Here is an 18,549-nt window from a genome sequence, read left to right as displayed (position 1 = left end):
GGCGGCGTAAGGACGCGGCGGCGGCGGCGGCGCGAGGTGGCGGCGGCGGCGGCGGCGATGGGATCGCAGCGGCGGCGGCGGCGGCACGGGTTAGGGTTAGGATCGTAGGTATGATACCATGTTGGAAACGATGTTTTGACAATGTTTCACGATATATTGATCGGTGCAAAGCGCACGTATATATGGAGTACAAAGTGGGCCACAACCTCAATTATACAAAAACTAAGAGGTGGGCCAGACTATACAATACACATGTACAAACCATATATTCAACAACAAGTTCTGCCCGAAAGCCAGGCAGATCCCTTAGTAACGGGATGAGGCAGCAGCCTATTCCGTTACAAGGCCCTCCAGTCGGGGCCTTGTTGCCCACGCATTTACTCGTACCATACAAGAGCCAACAATCTCTCCCGTACCATACTCGAACAAGGTAACGTCAAAATCACATCCAGCTACGTACAGAGTATTATCACTAGAGAGAGTAATACCTTTAGCAAGGGCTTCCCATGTCATGTTGTAGGTATTTGTACCTGGCCTTGTTGCAAGCTTGAAGATTGCAGGGGTGAAAACTATGCCGAAGCTGAGGTAAATGTGAGTGACCTGGACATGTGATGAAGTTAGAGTATGATTTATTTTTAATATTCTTCTTTATGAGTGGCGGTCGGGGATGAGCGATGGTCCTTTCCTATCAATCTATCCTCCTAGGAACATGCATATTAGTACTTTGTTTCGAGGGCTAATAATTTTTCCAATACTTATGTGTTTTCTTTATGACTAATGTTGAGTCCATGGATCATACGCACTCTCACCCTTCCACCATTTCTAGCCTCTCTAGTATCGCACAACTTTCGCCGATGCATTACACCCACCATTTACCCTTCCTCAAAACAGCCACCATACTACCTATTATGTCATTTCCATAGTCATTCCGAGATATATTGCCATGCAACTTCCATTGTTCTTTTTTATTATGACACACCATCATTGTCATATTGTTCTCATATGTATGAGGCATTCACACAGAGTCATATCTTTGTTCAAGCATCGAGTTGTAAGTACATAAAAGTGTGATGATCATCGTTATTAGAGCATTGTCCCATGTGAGGAAAGGATGATGAAGGCTATGATTCCCCACAAGTCTAAAAAAGAGGCCAAAGAGCCCGAAAGAAAAATATGAGGGAAAAAGAGAGAAAGGACAATGTTACTATCCTTTTTCAACACTTGTGCTTCAAAGTAGCACCATGTTCTTCATGATAGAGAGTCTCTTATTTTGTCATTTTCATATACTAGTTGGAATTTTTCATTATAGAACTTGGCTTGTATATTTCAATGATCGGCTTCCTCAAATTGCCCTAGGTCTTCATGAGAAAGTAAGTTGGATGCCCATCCACTTAGTTTTTACTTCGAGCTTTCATACACTTATAGCTCTAGTGCATCCGTTGCATGGCAATCCCTACTCACTTGCATCGATATCGTGTAATGTGCACCTCCGTAGCCCATTAATTTGCCTAGTTGATGTCAGACGACTTTCTTCCTTTTTGTCTTCCTCACAACCTCCACCATATGTTTATTCCACCTATAGTGCTATATCCATGGCTCATTCTCATGTATTGCGTGAAGGTTGAAAAAGTTTTAGAACGTCAAAAGTATGAAAACAATTGCTTGGCTTGTCATCGGGGTTGTGCATGATTAAATATTTTGTGTGATGAAGATAGAGCATAACCAGACTATATAATTTTGTAGGGATAGCTTTATTAGGCCATGTTATTTTTGAGAAACTGTGACTGCTATTAGTATGCTTGAAGTATTATTGTTTTTATGTCAATATTAAACTTTTGTTTTGAATTATACGTTCTTGAAAGATAGCGGCGAGCAGCACGTGGCATGGAAGGCGGCTTCCAGATTGGAGGAAGACCTCCTCCAACCATACGGTGCATCCTGTGCTCGACAAGACGATGTAGCACCTGATAAACCAGGAGCTCTGATATTGCCAAAGCCTCTTACAAGAACAATTTTGCAGCTCTGTTCCCTATGCAGAGTTCATGATTTTGGCCTTTTAAGCAAATTCAATTGACGTGAACCATGCCATCAATACTTGTTATCACTACTAGGGAAAAGCCTAGCAGTAGCTCGGGCTTTGGTTGTACCAGTAGTGCGGGCACCCGCGTTACTGATACGGCGCCACAGCTAACTTGTAGCAGCAGCACGTGTCGACACACGCTACTGCTATACATGGTTAGTTGTAGCACGCATCGTAGAACAACGCTACTACTAATAGCTGCAGCACTTTGATGTAAACCGCGCTACTCCTAATAGCTCGCTGCTGCTACCTTTACTCCCCTCGCTACTTCTAGTTTTATTAGTTTCTAATTTTTTTCCGCATATTTGTTTTGTATTGGAATAGGCTTTATACAATAATCTTTAACATATCATACACATACAAATGTAATCATAGACTATACATACAAATAGTCTCATCAAATCATTTCATCATCCAACACAAAGTCGCCTCTCATCATCATCTCGAAAATTGTGATATAAGTCTCAAATACTTGTAACTACATCGTCATCCATCTAAATAATGATATACGCGAGAAGAGCTATCACTATGAGTGAGAGCAGAACTATGCAGTACATGAGGCGGCGGTTATGAGTCCTCTCTCGCACTAGCGTGAACCTAAACTAACTACTTTCCGCTTCAGCTCTGCTATCGAACCCTCTCTGGCTGCCGCTCAAAAACCGATACACCTGGACCTGACATTCTAGCCACTCGTCGTATTCTCCTGACGTAGCACTTCTTTGACATCGATGATCTATGTACCTGCATCGTCACATGAGTTCATAATATGCAACATATATAGTTGACAGCCAGTTCTCTACCGGCTTCGCCGGTCTCGGTGCCGGTCTCAGTCTCAGCGCTGGTCTCGGCGCCGGTCTCGATGTCGGTCTCAGTCTCGGATGTGACAGGTGGGCCCTGCAACAACCGTTGCTTATCGAGAAGGTTCAAATAGGCGTATGCCGCCTCGTAGATATTGCAATCACCAGAACCCTGTCCTTCATCATTGCTAGCCATGTTTCCTACGATTAAATCTAGTCAATTAATTCTAGACCTAATAAAATGAATAATGACATAAAAAAGGCTTATGTTTTGCAGGATTGTTGATTCATTTCCTTGCGGCAAATCCCGTTCACTCGATATGTCCTAGTTTATAGCACAAGTCATGCCGAAACTCACGAAACATTTCGGCATGACCTTCGCTACAAAGTGGACAAATCGAGCGCCTGAAATTTGCCGAAATGAAAATGAATCAACATTCCGGCAAAACATAGGCCACTCGGCTTCATTCCCTGCAAACAACAAAAGGCCACTTGGGCACAATCGAACCACTTCAATGGTGCGTATAACAGGACCACTTAAGAACAAGTACATGAGAAACTACAATAGTAGATATACATGAGCAAACACTATTGCCGAATTTGCATATAACATGACCACTTCAAATTTGTATCTCCTAGTGTTTGACACTTCAAGAAAATTTACACAAACTCAATTCAAAAACCAAATATAGATGGATGAACCCTAGAAACCTAGAACCTTTACATATTTTTATCCTAATAAAAATTATGTCCTAATAAAAATTATGTCCTGATAAAAATTATGAACCCTAGAACTCAATCAAATTATGTCTTAAATCTTTATCCTAATAAAAATTCACTAAAAATTAAGAACCTACTAGACTTGCAGCACTAATAGAAATTTATATTTTTATATTGATTTTTCTCTAAACTAAATCCTACTACCCTAATTAACATCTAATGAAACCTTACTTTCCTAACATTTGTAATTAAATCCTACTGCCCTTGTTAAGCATATACACTTTTTTAAAAATTATATTTAGTTAACTACATTGTGTGCACAAGTACTAGGGCTACAAGTACTTAAGCACATCTACTTCTCTAACCCTACTGCCCTAGTTAAGCATATACAAATTTGTCCTAAAAATTATATTTAGTTAACTACATTGGGTGCACAAGTACTAGTATCTACAAGTACTTAAGTGCCCTAACCCTACTGCCCTAACTACTTAACTACATCTACTGCCCTAACCCTACTGCCCTAACTACTTAAGCATCTACAAGTACTAGCTAATTTGATGAACCCTTACTAATTAGATGAACGCTAGCTACTTAAGCATCTACAACTAGGCGATGAGCAGAGATAGGGGAGGATGAGGAGGAGGAGGTGTAGGCGTGCTCACCTCGGTCGCCGGTGGAGGTAGGGAGCAGGAGGAGGCTGAGCGACCGAGGGAGGGGGCGCACGGCATCGAGGTTGGGGTAGGGCGCGGGGAGGAAGGTTGTGCGTGGCGTCGAAGTCCGGATAGGGCGCGCGGAGGGCAACGACGGCTTGCCGAGGGCGGCGGCGACTCTGGTGGGGCATGGGCGGCGAGGGAACGATGGTGGCGAGGGAGCAGGGGCAGCGAGGGAGAGGGATGTTCGATCGAGGAGGAGATGGGGAATTGGGGGAATGACTGATGCCCGCGCAGGGGCAAGTTAAATCTAGCAGTAGCGCTTCTTAGAAAAAGCGACATAGCTAACTTAGCTATAGCGCGTTTGGCATAAAACGCTACTGCTATAGCTAAATTAGCTATAGAGCGCGTATAAGAAATGCGCTATAACTAAGTTAGCTATAGCGCTCTTCATAAACATGTTGGGGAACGTAGTAATTTCAAAAAAATTCCTACGCACACGCAAGATCATGGTGATGCATAGCCACAAGAGGGGAAAGTGTTGTTTACGTACCATCGTAGACCGAAGCGGAAGCGTTGACGCAACGTAGAGGAAGTAGTCGTACGTCTTCCCGGTCCAACCGATCCAAGCACCGTTACTCCGACACCTCTGAGTTCCTGACACACGTACAGCTCGATGATGCACCCCAGGCTCCAATCCAGCAAAGCTTCGGGGAGGAGTTCCGTCAGCACGATGGTGTGGTGACGATCTTGATGTTTAACCGTCGCAGGGCTTCGCCTAACCACCGCTACAATATTACCGAGGTGTAATATTGTGGAGGGAGGCACCGCACACGGCTAAGGAACGATCACGAAGATCAACTTATGTGTCTATGGGGTGCCCCCTGCCCCCGTATATAAAGGAGTGGAGGAGGGGAGGGCCGACCCTCTCTATGGCGCGCCCTAGGGGAGTCCTACTCCCACCAGGAGTAGGATTCCCCCTTTCCTAGTCCAACTAGGAATCCTTCCAAGTATTAGGAGTAGGAGACAAGGAAGGGGGAGGGAGAAGGGAAGGAAGGAGGGGGCGCAGCCCCTCCCCCTAGTCCAATTCGGACTAGGCCTTGGGGGGGCGCGCGGCCTGCCCTAGGCAGCCCCTCTTTCTTTCCCGTATGGCCCAATAAGGCCCAATACTTCTCCCCCGTATTCCCGTAACTCCCCGGTACTCCAAAAAATACCCGAACCACTCGGAACCTTTCCGATGTCCGAATATAGTCGTCCAATATATCGATCTTTACGTCTCGACCATTTCGAGACTCCTCCTCATGTCCCCGATCTCATCCGGGACTCTGAACTCCTTCGGTACATCAAAACACATAAACTCATAATATAACTGTCATCGAAACCTTAAGCGTGCGGACCCTACGGTTCGAGAACTATGTAAACATGACCGAGACACATCTCTGGTCAATAACCAATAGCGGAACCTGGATGCTCATATTGGTTCCTACATATTCTACGAAGATCTTTATCGGTCAGACCGCATAACAACATACGTTGTTCCCTTTGTCATCGGTATGTTACTTGCCCGAGATTCGATCGTCGGTATCCAATACCTAGTTCAATCTCGTTACCGGCAAGTCTATTTACTCGTTCCGTAATACATCATCTCGCAACTAACTCATTAGTTGCATTTCTTGCAAGGCTTATGTGATGTGCATTACCGAGAGGGCCCAGAGATACCTCTCCGACATTCGGAGTGACAAATCCTAATCTCGAAATACGCTAACCCAACAAGTACCTTCGAAGACACCTGTAGAGCACCTTTATAATCACCCAGTTACGTTGTGACGTTTGGTAGCACACAAAGTGTTCCTCCGGTAAACGGGAGTTCCATAATCTCATAGTCATAGGAACATGTATAAGTCATGAAGAAAGCAATAGCAACATACTAAACGATCGGGTGCTAAGCTAACTGAATGGGTCATGTCAATCAGATCATTCAACTAATGATGTGATCCCGTTAATCAAATAACAACTCTTTGGCCATGGTTAGGAAACATAACCATCTTTGATTAACAAGCTAGTCAAGTAGAGGCATACTAGTGACACTCTGTTTGTCTATGTATTCACACATGTATCATGTTTCCGGTTAATACAATTCTAGCATGAATAATAAACATTTATCATGATATAAGGAAATAAATAATACCTTTATTATTGCCTCTAGGGCATATTTCCTTCAGTCCCCCACTTGCACTAGAGTCAATAATCTAGATCACATCACCATGTGATTAACATCGATAGTTCACATCATCATGTGATTAACACCCATAGTTCACATCGCCATGTGTCCAACACCTAAAGGGTTTACTAGATTCAGTAATCTAGTTCACATCTCTATGTGATTAACACCCAAAGAGTACTAAGGTGTGATCATGTTTTGCTTGTGAGAGAATCTTAGTCAACGGGTCTTTCACATTCAGATCCGTTATGTATTTTGCAATTTTCTATGTCTACAATGCTCTGGACGGAGCTACTCTAGCGAATTGCTCCCAATTTCAATATGTATCTAGATCGAGACTTAGAGTCATCCAGATCGGTGTCAAAACTTGCATCGACGTAACCCTTTACGACGAACTTTTTTTTCACTTTCATAATCGAGAAACATATCCTTATTCCACTAAGGATAATTTTGACCGCTGTCCAGTGATCTACTCCTAGATCACTATTGTACTCCTTTGCCAAACTCAGTGTAGGGTATACAATAGATCTGGTACACAGCATGGCATACTTTATAGAACCTATGGCCAAGGCATAGGGACTGACTTTCATTCTCTTTCTATCTTCTGCCGTGGTCGGGTTTTGAGTCTTCCTCAATTTCACACCTTGTAGCACAGGCAAGAACTCTTTCTTTGACTGTTCGATTTTGAACTACTTCAAAATCTTGTCAAGGTATGTACTCATTGAAAAAACTTATCAAGCGTCTTGATCTATCTCTATAGATCTTGATGCTCAATATGTAAGCAGCTTCACCGAGGTCTTTCTTTGAAAAACTCCTTTCAAACACTCTTTGCAGAATAATTCTACATTATTTCCGATCTACAATATGTCATTCACATATACTTACCAGAAATGCTGTACTGCTCCCACTCACTTTCTAGTAAATACAGGCTTCACCGCAAGTCTGTATAAAACTATATGCTTCGTTCAACTTATCAAAGCGTATATTCCAACTCCGAGATGCTTGCACCAGTCCATAGATGGATCGCTGGAGCTTGCATATTTTGCTAGCACCTTTAGGATTGACAAAAACTTCTGGTTGCATCATATACAACTGTTCTTTAAATCCATTAAGGAATGTAGTTTTGTTTATCCATTTTCCAGATTTCATAAAAATGCGGCAATTGCTAACATGATTTGGACAGACTTAAGCATCGCTACGAGTGAGAAAATTTCATCGAAGTCAACACCTTGAACTTTGTCAAAAACCTTTTTTCGACAAGTCTAGCTTTGTAGATAGTAACACTACTATCAACGTCTGTCTTCCTCTTGAAGATCCATTTATTTTCTATGGTTTGCCGATCATCGGGCAAATCCATCAAAGTCCATACTTTGTTCTCATACATGGATCATATCTTAGATTTCATGGCCTCAAACCATTTTGCGGAATCTGGGCTCATCATCGCTTCCTCATAGTTCGTAGGTTCTTCATGGTCAAGTAACATGACCTCCAAAATGGGATTACCGTACCACTCTGGTGCGGATCTCACTCTGGTTAACCTACGAGGTTTGGTAGTAACTTGATCTGAAGTTACATGATCATCATCATTAGCTTCCTCACTAATTGGTGTAGTAGTCACAGGAACAGATTTCTGTGATGAACTACTTTCCAATAAGGGAGAAGGTACAATTACCTTATCAAGTTCTACTTTCCTCCCACTCACTTCTTTCGAGAGAAACTCATTCTCTGGAAAGGATCCATTCTCAGCAACGAATGTCTTGTCTTCGGATCTGTGATAGAAGGTGTACCCAACAGTCTCCTTTGGGTATCCTATGAGGACGCATTTCTTCGATTTGGGTTTGAGCTTATCAGGATGAAACTTTTTCACATAAGCATCACAACCCCAAACTTTAAGAAACGACAACTTTGATTTCTTGCTAAACCACAGTTCATATAGTGTCGTCTCAACGGATTTAGATGGTGCCCTATTTAACGTGAATGCAGCTGTCTCTAATGCATGATCCCAAAACGATATTGGTAAATCGGTAAGAAACATCATAGATTGTACTATATCCAATAAAGTACGGTTATGACATTCGGACACACCATTATGATGTGGTGTTCCAAGTGGCATGAATTTGTGAAACTATTCCACATTGTTTTAATTGAAGACCAAACTCGTAACTCAAATATTTGTCTCCGCCGTCAGATCGTAGAAACCTTATTTTCTTGTCACGATGATTTTCCACTTCACTCTGAAATTCTTTGAACTTTTCAAATGTTTCAGACTTATGTTTCATCAAGTAGATATACCCATATCTGCTCAAATCATCTGTGAAGGTCAGAAAATAACGATACCCGCCGCGAGCCTTAACACTCATCGGATCGCATACATCAGTATGTATTATTTCCAATAAGTCAGTTGCTCGTTCCACTGTTCCGGAGAACGGAGTCTTAGTCATCTTGCCCATGAGGTATGGTTCGCAAGCATCAAGTGATTCCAAAATCCCATCAGCATGGAGTTTCTTCATGCGCTTTACACCAATATGACCTAAACGGCAGTGCCATAAATAAGTTGCACTATCATTATTAACTTTGCATCTTTTGGTTTCAATATTATGAATATGCGTATCACTACGATCGAGATCCAATGAACCATTTTCATTGGGTGTGTAACCATATAAGGTTTTATTCATGTAAACAGAACAACAGTTTATTCTCTTACTTAAATGAATAACCGTATTGCAATAAACACGATCAAATCATATTCATGCTCAACGCAAACACCAAATAACATTTATTTAGGTTCAACGCTAATCCCGAAAGTATAGGGAGTGTGCGATGATGATCATATCAATCTTGAAACTACTTTCAACACACATCGTCACTTCACCCTTAACTAGTTTCTGTTTATTCTGCAACTCCCGTTTCGAGTTACTACTCTTAGCAACTGAACCAGTACCAAATGCCGAGGGGTTGCTATAAACACTAGTAAAGTACACATCAATAACATGTATATCAAATATACCTTTGTTCACTTTGCCATCCTTCTTATCCGCCAAATACTTGGGGTAGTTCTGCTTCCAGTGACCAGTTCCTTTGCAGTAAAAGCACTTAGTCTCAGGCTTAGGTCCAGACTTGGGCTTCTTCACTTGAGCAGCAACTTGCTTGTCGTTCTTCTTGAAGTTCCCTTCTATCCCTTTGCCCTTTTCTTGAAACTAGTGGTCTTGTTAACCATCAACACTTGATGTTCTTTCTTGATTTCTACCTTCATCGATTTCATCATCATGAAAAAAACTCGGGAATCATTCTCATCATCCCTTGCATACTATAGTTCATCACGAAGTTCTACTAACTTGGTGATGGTGACTAGAGAATTCTGTCAATCACTATCTTATCTGGAAGATTAACTCCCACTTGATTCAAGCGATTGCAGTACCCAGACAATCTGAGCACATGCTCACTAGTTGAGCGATTCTCCTCCATCTTTTAGCTATAGAACTTTTTGGAGACTTCATATCTCTCAACTCGAGTATTTGCTTGAAATATTAACTTCAACTCCTGGAACATCTCATATGGTCCATGATGTTCAAAACGTCTTTGAAGTCCCGATTCTAAGCCGTTAAGCATGGTGCACTTAAACTATCAAGTAGTCATCATATTGAGCTAGCCAAACGTTCATAACGTCTGCATCTGCTCCTGCAATAGGTCTATCACCTAGCGGTGCATTAAGGACATAATTCTTCTGTGCAGCAATGAGGATAAACCTCAGATCACGGATCCAATCCGCATCATTGCTACTAACATTTTTCAACACAATTTTCTCTAGGAACATATCAAAATAAACATATGAAAGCAACAACGCGAGCAATTGATCTACAACATAATTTGCAAAATACTACCAGGACTAAGTTCATGATAAATTTAAGTTCAATTAATCATATTACTTAAGAACTCCCACTTAGACAGACATCTCTCTAGTCATCTATGTGATCACGTGATCCTAATCAACTAAACCATAACCGATCATCACGTGAGATGGAGTAGTTTTCAATGGTGAACATCACTATGATGATCATATCTACTATATGATTCACGCTCGACCTTTCGGTATCCGTGTTCCGAGGCCATATCTGCATATGCTAGGCTCGTCAAGTTTAACCTGAGTATTCCGCATGTGCAAAACTGGCTTGCACCCGTTGTAGATGGACGTAGAGCTTATCACACCCGATCATCACGTGGTGTCTGGGCACGACGAACTTTGGCAACAGTGCATACTCAGGGAGAACACTTCTTGATAATTAGTGAGAGATCATCTTAAAATGCTACCGTCAATCAAAGCAAGAATAAGATTTATAATAGATAAAGATTGTATGCAATCAAAATATGTGACATGATATGGCCATGATCATCTTGCGCCTTTGATCTCCATCTCCAAAGTACTGTCATGATCTCTATCGTCACCGGCACGACACCATGATCTTCATCATCTTGATCTATATCAATGTGTCATCACATGGTTGTCTCATCAACTATTTCTCTTGCAACTATTGCTATCGTATAGCGATAAAGTAAAGCAATTATTTGGCACTTGCATCTTATGCAACAAAGAGACATCCATAGGGCTTCTGCCAGTTGCCGATAACTTCAACAAAACATGATCATCTCATACAACAACTTATATCTTATCACGTCTTGACCATATCACATCACAAACTGCCCTGCAAAAACAAGTTAGACGTCCTCTACTTTGTTGTTGCAAATTTTACGTGGCCGCTACGGGCTGAGCAAGAACCGTTCTTACCTACGCATCAAAACCACAACGATAGTTCGTCAAGTTAGTGCTGTTTTAACCTTCGCAAGGACCGGGCGTAGCCACACTCGGTTCAACTAAAGTTGGAGAAACTGACACCCGCCAGCCACGTATGTGCAAAGCACGTCGGTAGAACCAGTCTCACGTAAGCGTACGCGTAATGTCGGTCCGGGCCGCTTCATCCAACAATACCGCCGAACCAAAGTGTGACATATTGGTAAGCAGTATGACTTGTATCGCCCACAACTCACTTGTGTTCTACTCGTGCATATAACATCAACGCATAAAACCTAGGCTCGGATGCCACTGTTGGGGAACGTAGTAATTTCAAAAAAATTCCTACGCACACGCAAGATCATGGTGATGCATAGCAACGAGAGGGGAGAGTGTTGTCTACGTAACCTCGTAGACCGAAGCGGAAGCGTTGATGCAACATAGAGGAAGTAGTCGTACGTCTTCCCGGTCCAGCCGATGCAAGCACCGTTACTCCGGCACCTCCGAGTTCTTGACACACGTACAGCTCGATGACGCACCCCGGGCTCCGATCCAGCAAAGCTTCGGGGAGGAGTTCCGTCAGCACGACGGCATGGTGACGATCTTGATGTTTAACCGTCACAGGGCTTCGCCTAAGCACCACTACAATATGACCGAGGTGTAATATCGTGGAGGGGGGCACCGCACACGGCTAAGGAACGATCACGAAGATCAACTTGTGTGTCTACAGGGTGCCCCCTGCCCCCGTATATAAAGGAGTGGAGGAGGGGAGGGTCGGCCCTCTCTATGGGGCGCCCTAGCGGAGTGCTACTCCCACCGGGAGTAGGATTCCCCCTTTCCTAGTCCAACTAGGAATCCTTCCAAGTATTAGGAGTAGGAGACAAGGAAGGTGGAGGGAGAAGGGAAGGAAGGAGGGGGCGCAGCCCCTCCTCCTAGTCCAATTCGGACTAGGCCTTGGGGGGGGGGGGGCGGCCTGCCTTAGGCAGCCCCTCTCTCTTTCCCGTATGGCCAAATAAGGCCCAATACTTCTCCCCCGTATTCCCGTAACTCCCCGGTACTCCGAAAAATACCCGAACCACTCGGAACCTTTCCGATGTCCGAATATAGTCGTCCAATATATCGATCTTTATGTCTCGACCATTTCGAGACTCCTCGTCATGTCCCCGATCTCATCCGGGACTCCGAACTCCTTCGGTACATCAAAACTCATAAACTCATAATATAACTGTCATCGAAACCTTAAGCGTGCGGACCCTACGGTTCGAGAACAATGTAGACATGACCGAGACACGTCTCTGGTCAATAACCAATAGCGGAACCTGGATGCTCATATTGGTTCCTATATATTCTACGAAGATCTTTATTGGTCAGACCGCATAACAACATACGTTGTTCCCTTTGTCATCGGTATGTTACTTGCCCGAGATTCGATCGTCGGTATCCAATACCTAATTCAATCTCGGTACCGGCAAGTCTCTTTACTCGTTCCGTAATACATCATCTCGCAACTAACTCATTAGTTGCATTGCTTGCAAGGGTTATGTGATGTGCATTACCGAGAGGGCCCAGAGATACCTCTCCGACATTCGGAGTGACAAATCCTAATCTCGAAATACGCCAACCCAACAAGTACCTTCGAAGACACCTGTAGAGCACCTTTAGAATCACCCAGTTACGCTGCGACGTTTGGTAGCACACAAAGTGTTCCTCCGGTAAACGGGAGTTGCATAATCTCATAGTCATAAGAACATGTATAAGTCATGAAGAAAGCAATAGCAACATACTAAACGATCGGGTGCTAAGCTAACTGAATGGGTCATGTCAATCAGATCATTCAACTAATGATGTGATCCCGTTAATCAAATAACAACTCTTTGTCCATGGTTAGGAAACATAACCATCTTTGATTAACAAGCTAGTCAAGTAGAGGCATACTAGTGACACTCTGTTTGTCTATGTATTCACACATGTATCATGTTTCCGGTTAATACAATTCTAGCATGAATAATAAATATTTATCATGATATAAGGAAATAAATAATAACTTTATTATTGCCTCTAGGGCATATTTCCTTCAAAACACGCGCTACTGCTATAATTTTTAATTTTTATTTTTCTTTTCTTTTTTCTTTTCTTTTCCTTTTCCTAGTTGCAGCGCTTTTTCACTAAAACGCGCTAATACAATTGTATTAGCAGTAATGCTCTTTGCACACAGGCGCTACCACTACCTCTAGTCTGTCTGCAACGGTGTGGGCATTTGTAGTAGTAGGGCCCTTGTCATGTGCCGCGCTACTGTTACACACATATTAGTAGCGCTTCATTTTAGACAGCCCTACTAATAAGCCTCTGTGTATAAGTTTTTCCCTAGTAGTGTATGCAAAGAGCCAAAGACATCAAATGCAAGAGTCCCTTACTCTTGCTCTCATTTTTCCTTGGCTACTATCATCTGGTCTGAAGGGTCTTTACGATGTTATATAAATAATACAGTGAACTACCCGTCTGAACTAAAGTTAATCCGGTATCCTTCGGAACTATTGGAGCCTCTACCGAGTAAGACAACGGCAATGGAAGGTATGAAATTTGCCGACAACGGTACAAATACGTCTTTCTCCATCACTGCAACTTAAACACATTGATGTATCTGAAGTTATTCCTTACAAGCATATTTGCCGAAATAATTGTAATACAGTTGTACACAATTGACATGGGCTTACGAATAAAATATGCTAATATACTGGAAGCGAAACTAGATGACATACTCTGGTCTAAACTGAACTACGAAACAAAAATACATAATATGACTCCCATCAAAAATAAATGGTATAATTGAGATGAATACTTGGAAGGACACAGTTGTGGTATTGCACGTATATACTTAACGTGGCAACGTGAGTGAGGATGAAAGTTCTTGTTCTAGACTGTAACAACTGGGCAGCATCTGTGCATCAGAGTTGCTAACCTCTGGGAGAATATTGCATTTTCTTAGCCTCTTAGTTCTCAGCAATTGCAACCTCATATCTACTTCTTTCATAGTAGGTCTGTCTCTTCCTTTGAGTCTCAAGCATGCTTCCGCAAGTGAGCAAATATCTTCAATCTCTTCCAGATCTACCTCTTTGACAACCTGAGGATCCATTATTTCCATGATAGCTCCCTCTTGCAATCCTTCCACGAAATAATGGGACAAGTTTTGTTTTGCACCTACCTCATTTATAAAAATTGGCTTTTTTCTTGTCAAAAGTTCCACAAGTATTACTCCAAAACTATACACATCACTCTTTTCAGTTAGCTGCCCGGTATGGTAATACTCTGGATCTAGGTAACCAAATGTTCCTTGGACAATAGTCACCACATGAGTCTCGTCGAGGGAAAGAGACCTAGAAGCTCCAAAGTCAGAAACCTTTGTAGCGAAGTAGCTATCCAATAGTATGTTAGACGATTTCACGTCTCTATGGAAAATGGGTATTGCAGCAGCCGAGTGCAGATAAGCAAGTGCTCCTGCTGCTTCTACTGCAATCCTAATGCGATCATCCCATGACAGCAAGCATTTGGCACTAACGTCAATGTGAAGAAGTTCATGCAATGTACCATTAGATATAAACTCGTACACCAGCAAAGGCACCTCAGATTCGAGGCAACAACCAAATAGCTTTACCACATTGCGATGAATGATTTGAGATAAGATAACAACCTCATTGATAAACTGGTCTATCTCAGTCTGCTCCACAATTTTGGATTTTTTAATAGCCACAACCCGTTGGTCGGATAGAATCCCTTTATAAACTGTACCATGTCCTCCACGACCAAGAACACGAGTGGCATCAAAGTTGTTGGTTGCCTTCTCTAGTTCCTCCAAGGAGAATATCTTTGTTTTGTTTGTGGCGCTTTCATCTGAGATCAACTGCTGCAACAGTAGGCCTTGATTTTTCTTGAAGTGTGATTGTCGGATTCTCTTCTGGATGCCTTTCTTCCACTTGTTGGCGAATACAAATACACAGAGTGCAAGAAGTATGGAGCCAAGGCCACATCCAGTTCCAGTTGCAATACCTGCATTTAATCATCACTCTCTGAGTCACTCTGCATTTGGTTAATTATAATTGCGATGAGGAGATATTGGTCGCTATGACTTACCGAAAGAAATATTGTGTTGCTTCGCTGATGTAACACATTGCCTTTTTATCAGATCAAACTCTTTTCTATGTGGGCAACTTGAGCATGTGTAGCTTCCAAAGGAATTTTGGCATGTCCCATTGCAGTAGTTTGGTAGTGTGCATTCATCAATATCTGTAGACAACTCACATAAGTTATATATTGGCGGTTAATTGTATTACTACCTGCCAAACAATGTCAGATTAAATTCGTATGATCTGAATGCATAAATTCAAATTCCTTTAGGTTTGCATTATGTTTCATAATTTTTTAATTGAAAAGCATATTTTTCGTCCCACAACTCTTCTGAAAATATAGAAAGGATCCCTCAATTACTAAACCTGCAAACCTTGCTCAACTTCTTAATTAGGTAAGTTTAGTCCACTATACTACTTCAGATCGTTTTCGACCTACGTCGACACAGTTTGTCCAGAAATCGACACATGTAAGTTTAGTCCACTATACTACTTCTAAAATTGACGTTTGACCACCACATCAATTAAGTGACCCCGACGACCCCTACTCTCTCTCTCTCTCTCTCCCTCTCTCTCTAACCCTAAGCCTAAGCCTAGAGCAGCAAGGACCACTGAGGCATGCCTACGACAACGTCGGAGTTCTGGCCCAGTTGAGATTAGGAGTGGCTGTGGCTGCTGCATAGTTAAGCATGTCTGCTGCGGCTATGGCCACCACCGGTGGCTGCACTGACAACCTAGCAACGACAAGCTCCTCGCTGCCAGAGGTATTTTTTGCTCTTGGGTACTTGCAATCTGCCACTTAGGAGTAGTCCAATTTCTCACGTCCAGTTTGTCTCTCGCCAGAGGTGTTTTTTTTAAATTTTATTTCAACTGGCAGTATTGGAATGATGGGGGATTGTTGCAATACAGTGGGGAAGCAGAGGCCATTTTTTTATTGGAGAAGTTCTATTTTCTTGATCTTGTATGAAGTTTTGGCATGCACTATCGAACAAAGGATGACAGGATGTTTCATTTGCTATTTCCAAGAAAAGAGTTGGCGATGGTCTAAAAACGATTGCTACAGATACTAATTGCAAGCAGATTTCACAATGTGTTGCAGAAGGAAGTGTAGCTGAGATATATGCGGAGCATTGTCCAAATTATGACAGTGATGTTGAGCTTGGGCAAGGTTTTGGTTACCGAATGAGGAAATTTTACCGAGGGGGACGGGTAAACGTGGTTACCACGGTTACCGGGAAATACCGGGAAATACCAAGAATATTTCGAACGAATTTTATAGTTGAATTTTGAATTCAAATGAATGGATGAACGAACATTCAAACCAGAGACCTGTCAAAACAGGAACTAGGTTGCTACGAACACGTCAGAATCAACTCTCATGGCATTAATTAGATCCTACGCACTTTACTACAAATGGAGCGTTTAAATTCAAAATTTTCAAAAAAAATGGTATTTTTTGCTCAGTATGAGGATTTATCGAGGGGCACGGAAATATGAGGTAACCATGGGAAATCTTGAAATTTCGACCGGTAACCAAAACCTTGAGCTTGGGACGACTCTAAACCATATTAGTGAATCAGATGGAGACCCGGATGAGTATGTTCCACTGGCTACTTCTGCACCTACGGACATGTATAGAAATCAATGCTATTAACGAAAATCAGTATGTCATTGCCTTATTGCGAGTTAGGAGAAAAAATGTTTCGTGGTTGCCACCGTGTCATCCGCGCAGGCAACACGGGGCTGTGACTATGTTTCCTCTGAGTGAGGCAATCCCTCCTCCCTTCCTCCCTCGCCGTCACATGAGAAGAATGCCGGACAAGTTCGTGTCGACGCCGGTGCCGGAGGCGGCAGGGTCTCAATTGCTCCAGACCTTGTGGCGGACTCTGGAACTTGCGTCGGCGGCCTTGGATTTAGCGAGGCGACGATACCCTCGGCAGGCGGCATTCATGGGTGGTTCTGGCGGGCGCTCTCAACCACTCGGGTGGTTGCTACAACATGGAGCTCCATCTCCTTGACACATCTGAGGTTAGGTCCCCTTCCCATTGATTCCCTCTCTTCTGGCAGTTCTAGCTGAAATCGGCTCTCTACCGCTTGATTTAGAAGGGGTCAGTTCCTGGTGGTGTAGTTAGGACAGGGGAAACCCCAGGTCGACTGGAGGTGTTGTCGTGGTCCTTCTATCCACCCCCGTCCTATCTTTGAAACACAAGTAATGCTAGATTTACATAAGATTACTAACACCTTTTACGTAAAAGGAAACATGGAGAGCTGGAGTTGGAGGGACTAAGGAGGAAGGGGCCCACCCCATAAAAATCAGGGGGGAGAGGTTTAGTTAGGAAGTTTACGTAAGTTTTCATTAGTCTATTTCGTACATGTATGGCAATCGCACAAACAAAAGTTCAACATCTAGCTTAGATTGGCTGTGATGGTTCACTGTGCAGTGTGTCCACCGTAGAAGTGCAGCTTGGGGATGATTTTGCCGATGGGTAAGCTGTGTTGAGGGTGGAATATTTTGGTCACCCTGAGCGACGTGTTTTACCTGGCTGGCAGTGTACCCATTTCCACATGGGTAGTGCTCCTCGGCGGTTGCGTATGTACCTCAGTTCCAGCGGTGTGCCCCCTTTGACCCGTTGATAGGTGTTAGTGTTCCCCTTCCCAGAAGTAGTAGTGCGCCGATATTCGAGAACACCAGGTTCTTCTCTTCAGCCGACGACATGCCATGTTCGTCAACGTCCCAAGGTCTCTTCTCAATGTCATTTTTTATCCTTTCTTGCTGGCTGCTCCCAGTGGCTTTCTAGGTGCTCTCAGGTGTCCTTGATCCGTGCGGTGTGGCCAGTGAGGTGTGAGCTCATTGCTAGGTGGTCAATGGTCATGCTTTTTCGTTCCTATGGGTCTCGAGACCAGCACCACTCTAGCTTTTGATGAACATCACTCGTGTCCGATGGTACGAAGCCTTTCAAGCCAAGTAGAGAGGGAAGGGTTCCTCTGCGGCGATTGAGAAGAAAGTTAATTGGTTTCTCGAAAACCATGTGTGTCAACAAAAGCTTGGTGAGATTGTCATCCACTTGCCAAGGTAAGGGACTCGCTACGCGAGTACTGCCTAAATCATCCCTACTGACCAAGTCATCATCAACGCGGCCATTCTAGAGTTAGCGTGTGTGTGTGTGTGTGTGT

General features: G+C 43.1%; 1 protein-coding gene across 1 annotated transcript in view; it reads right to left on the bottom strand.

The window, feature by feature from the left end:
• Nucleotides 1–14,129: 14,129 nt before the first annotated feature.
• Nucleotides 14,130–18,549, bottom strand: part of LOC119345838 (wall-associated receptor kinase 4-like) — a 7,015-nt gene continuing 2,595 nt past the window's right edge. The window contains exon 3 of the mRNA XM_037615700.1: nucleotides 14,130–15,298. Within this exon, the coding sequence (XP_037471597.1) occupies nucleotides 14,130–15,298 (1,169 nt within the window). The remainder of the gene's footprint in view (nucleotides 15,299–18,549) is intronic.

Source organism: Triticum dicoccoides, unplaced genomic scaffold (assembly GCF_002162155.2).
Source record: "Triticum dicoccoides isolate Atlit2015 ecotype Zavitan unplaced genomic scaffold, WEW_v2.0 scaffold3115, whole genome shotgun sequence".
Lineage (NCBI taxonomy): Eukaryota > Viridiplantae > Streptophyta > Magnoliopsida > Poales > Poaceae > Triticum > Triticum dicoccoides.
The sequence above is the reverse complement of the archived record's forward strand: the minus strand, read 5'-3'. Positions and strand labels throughout refer to the sequence as shown.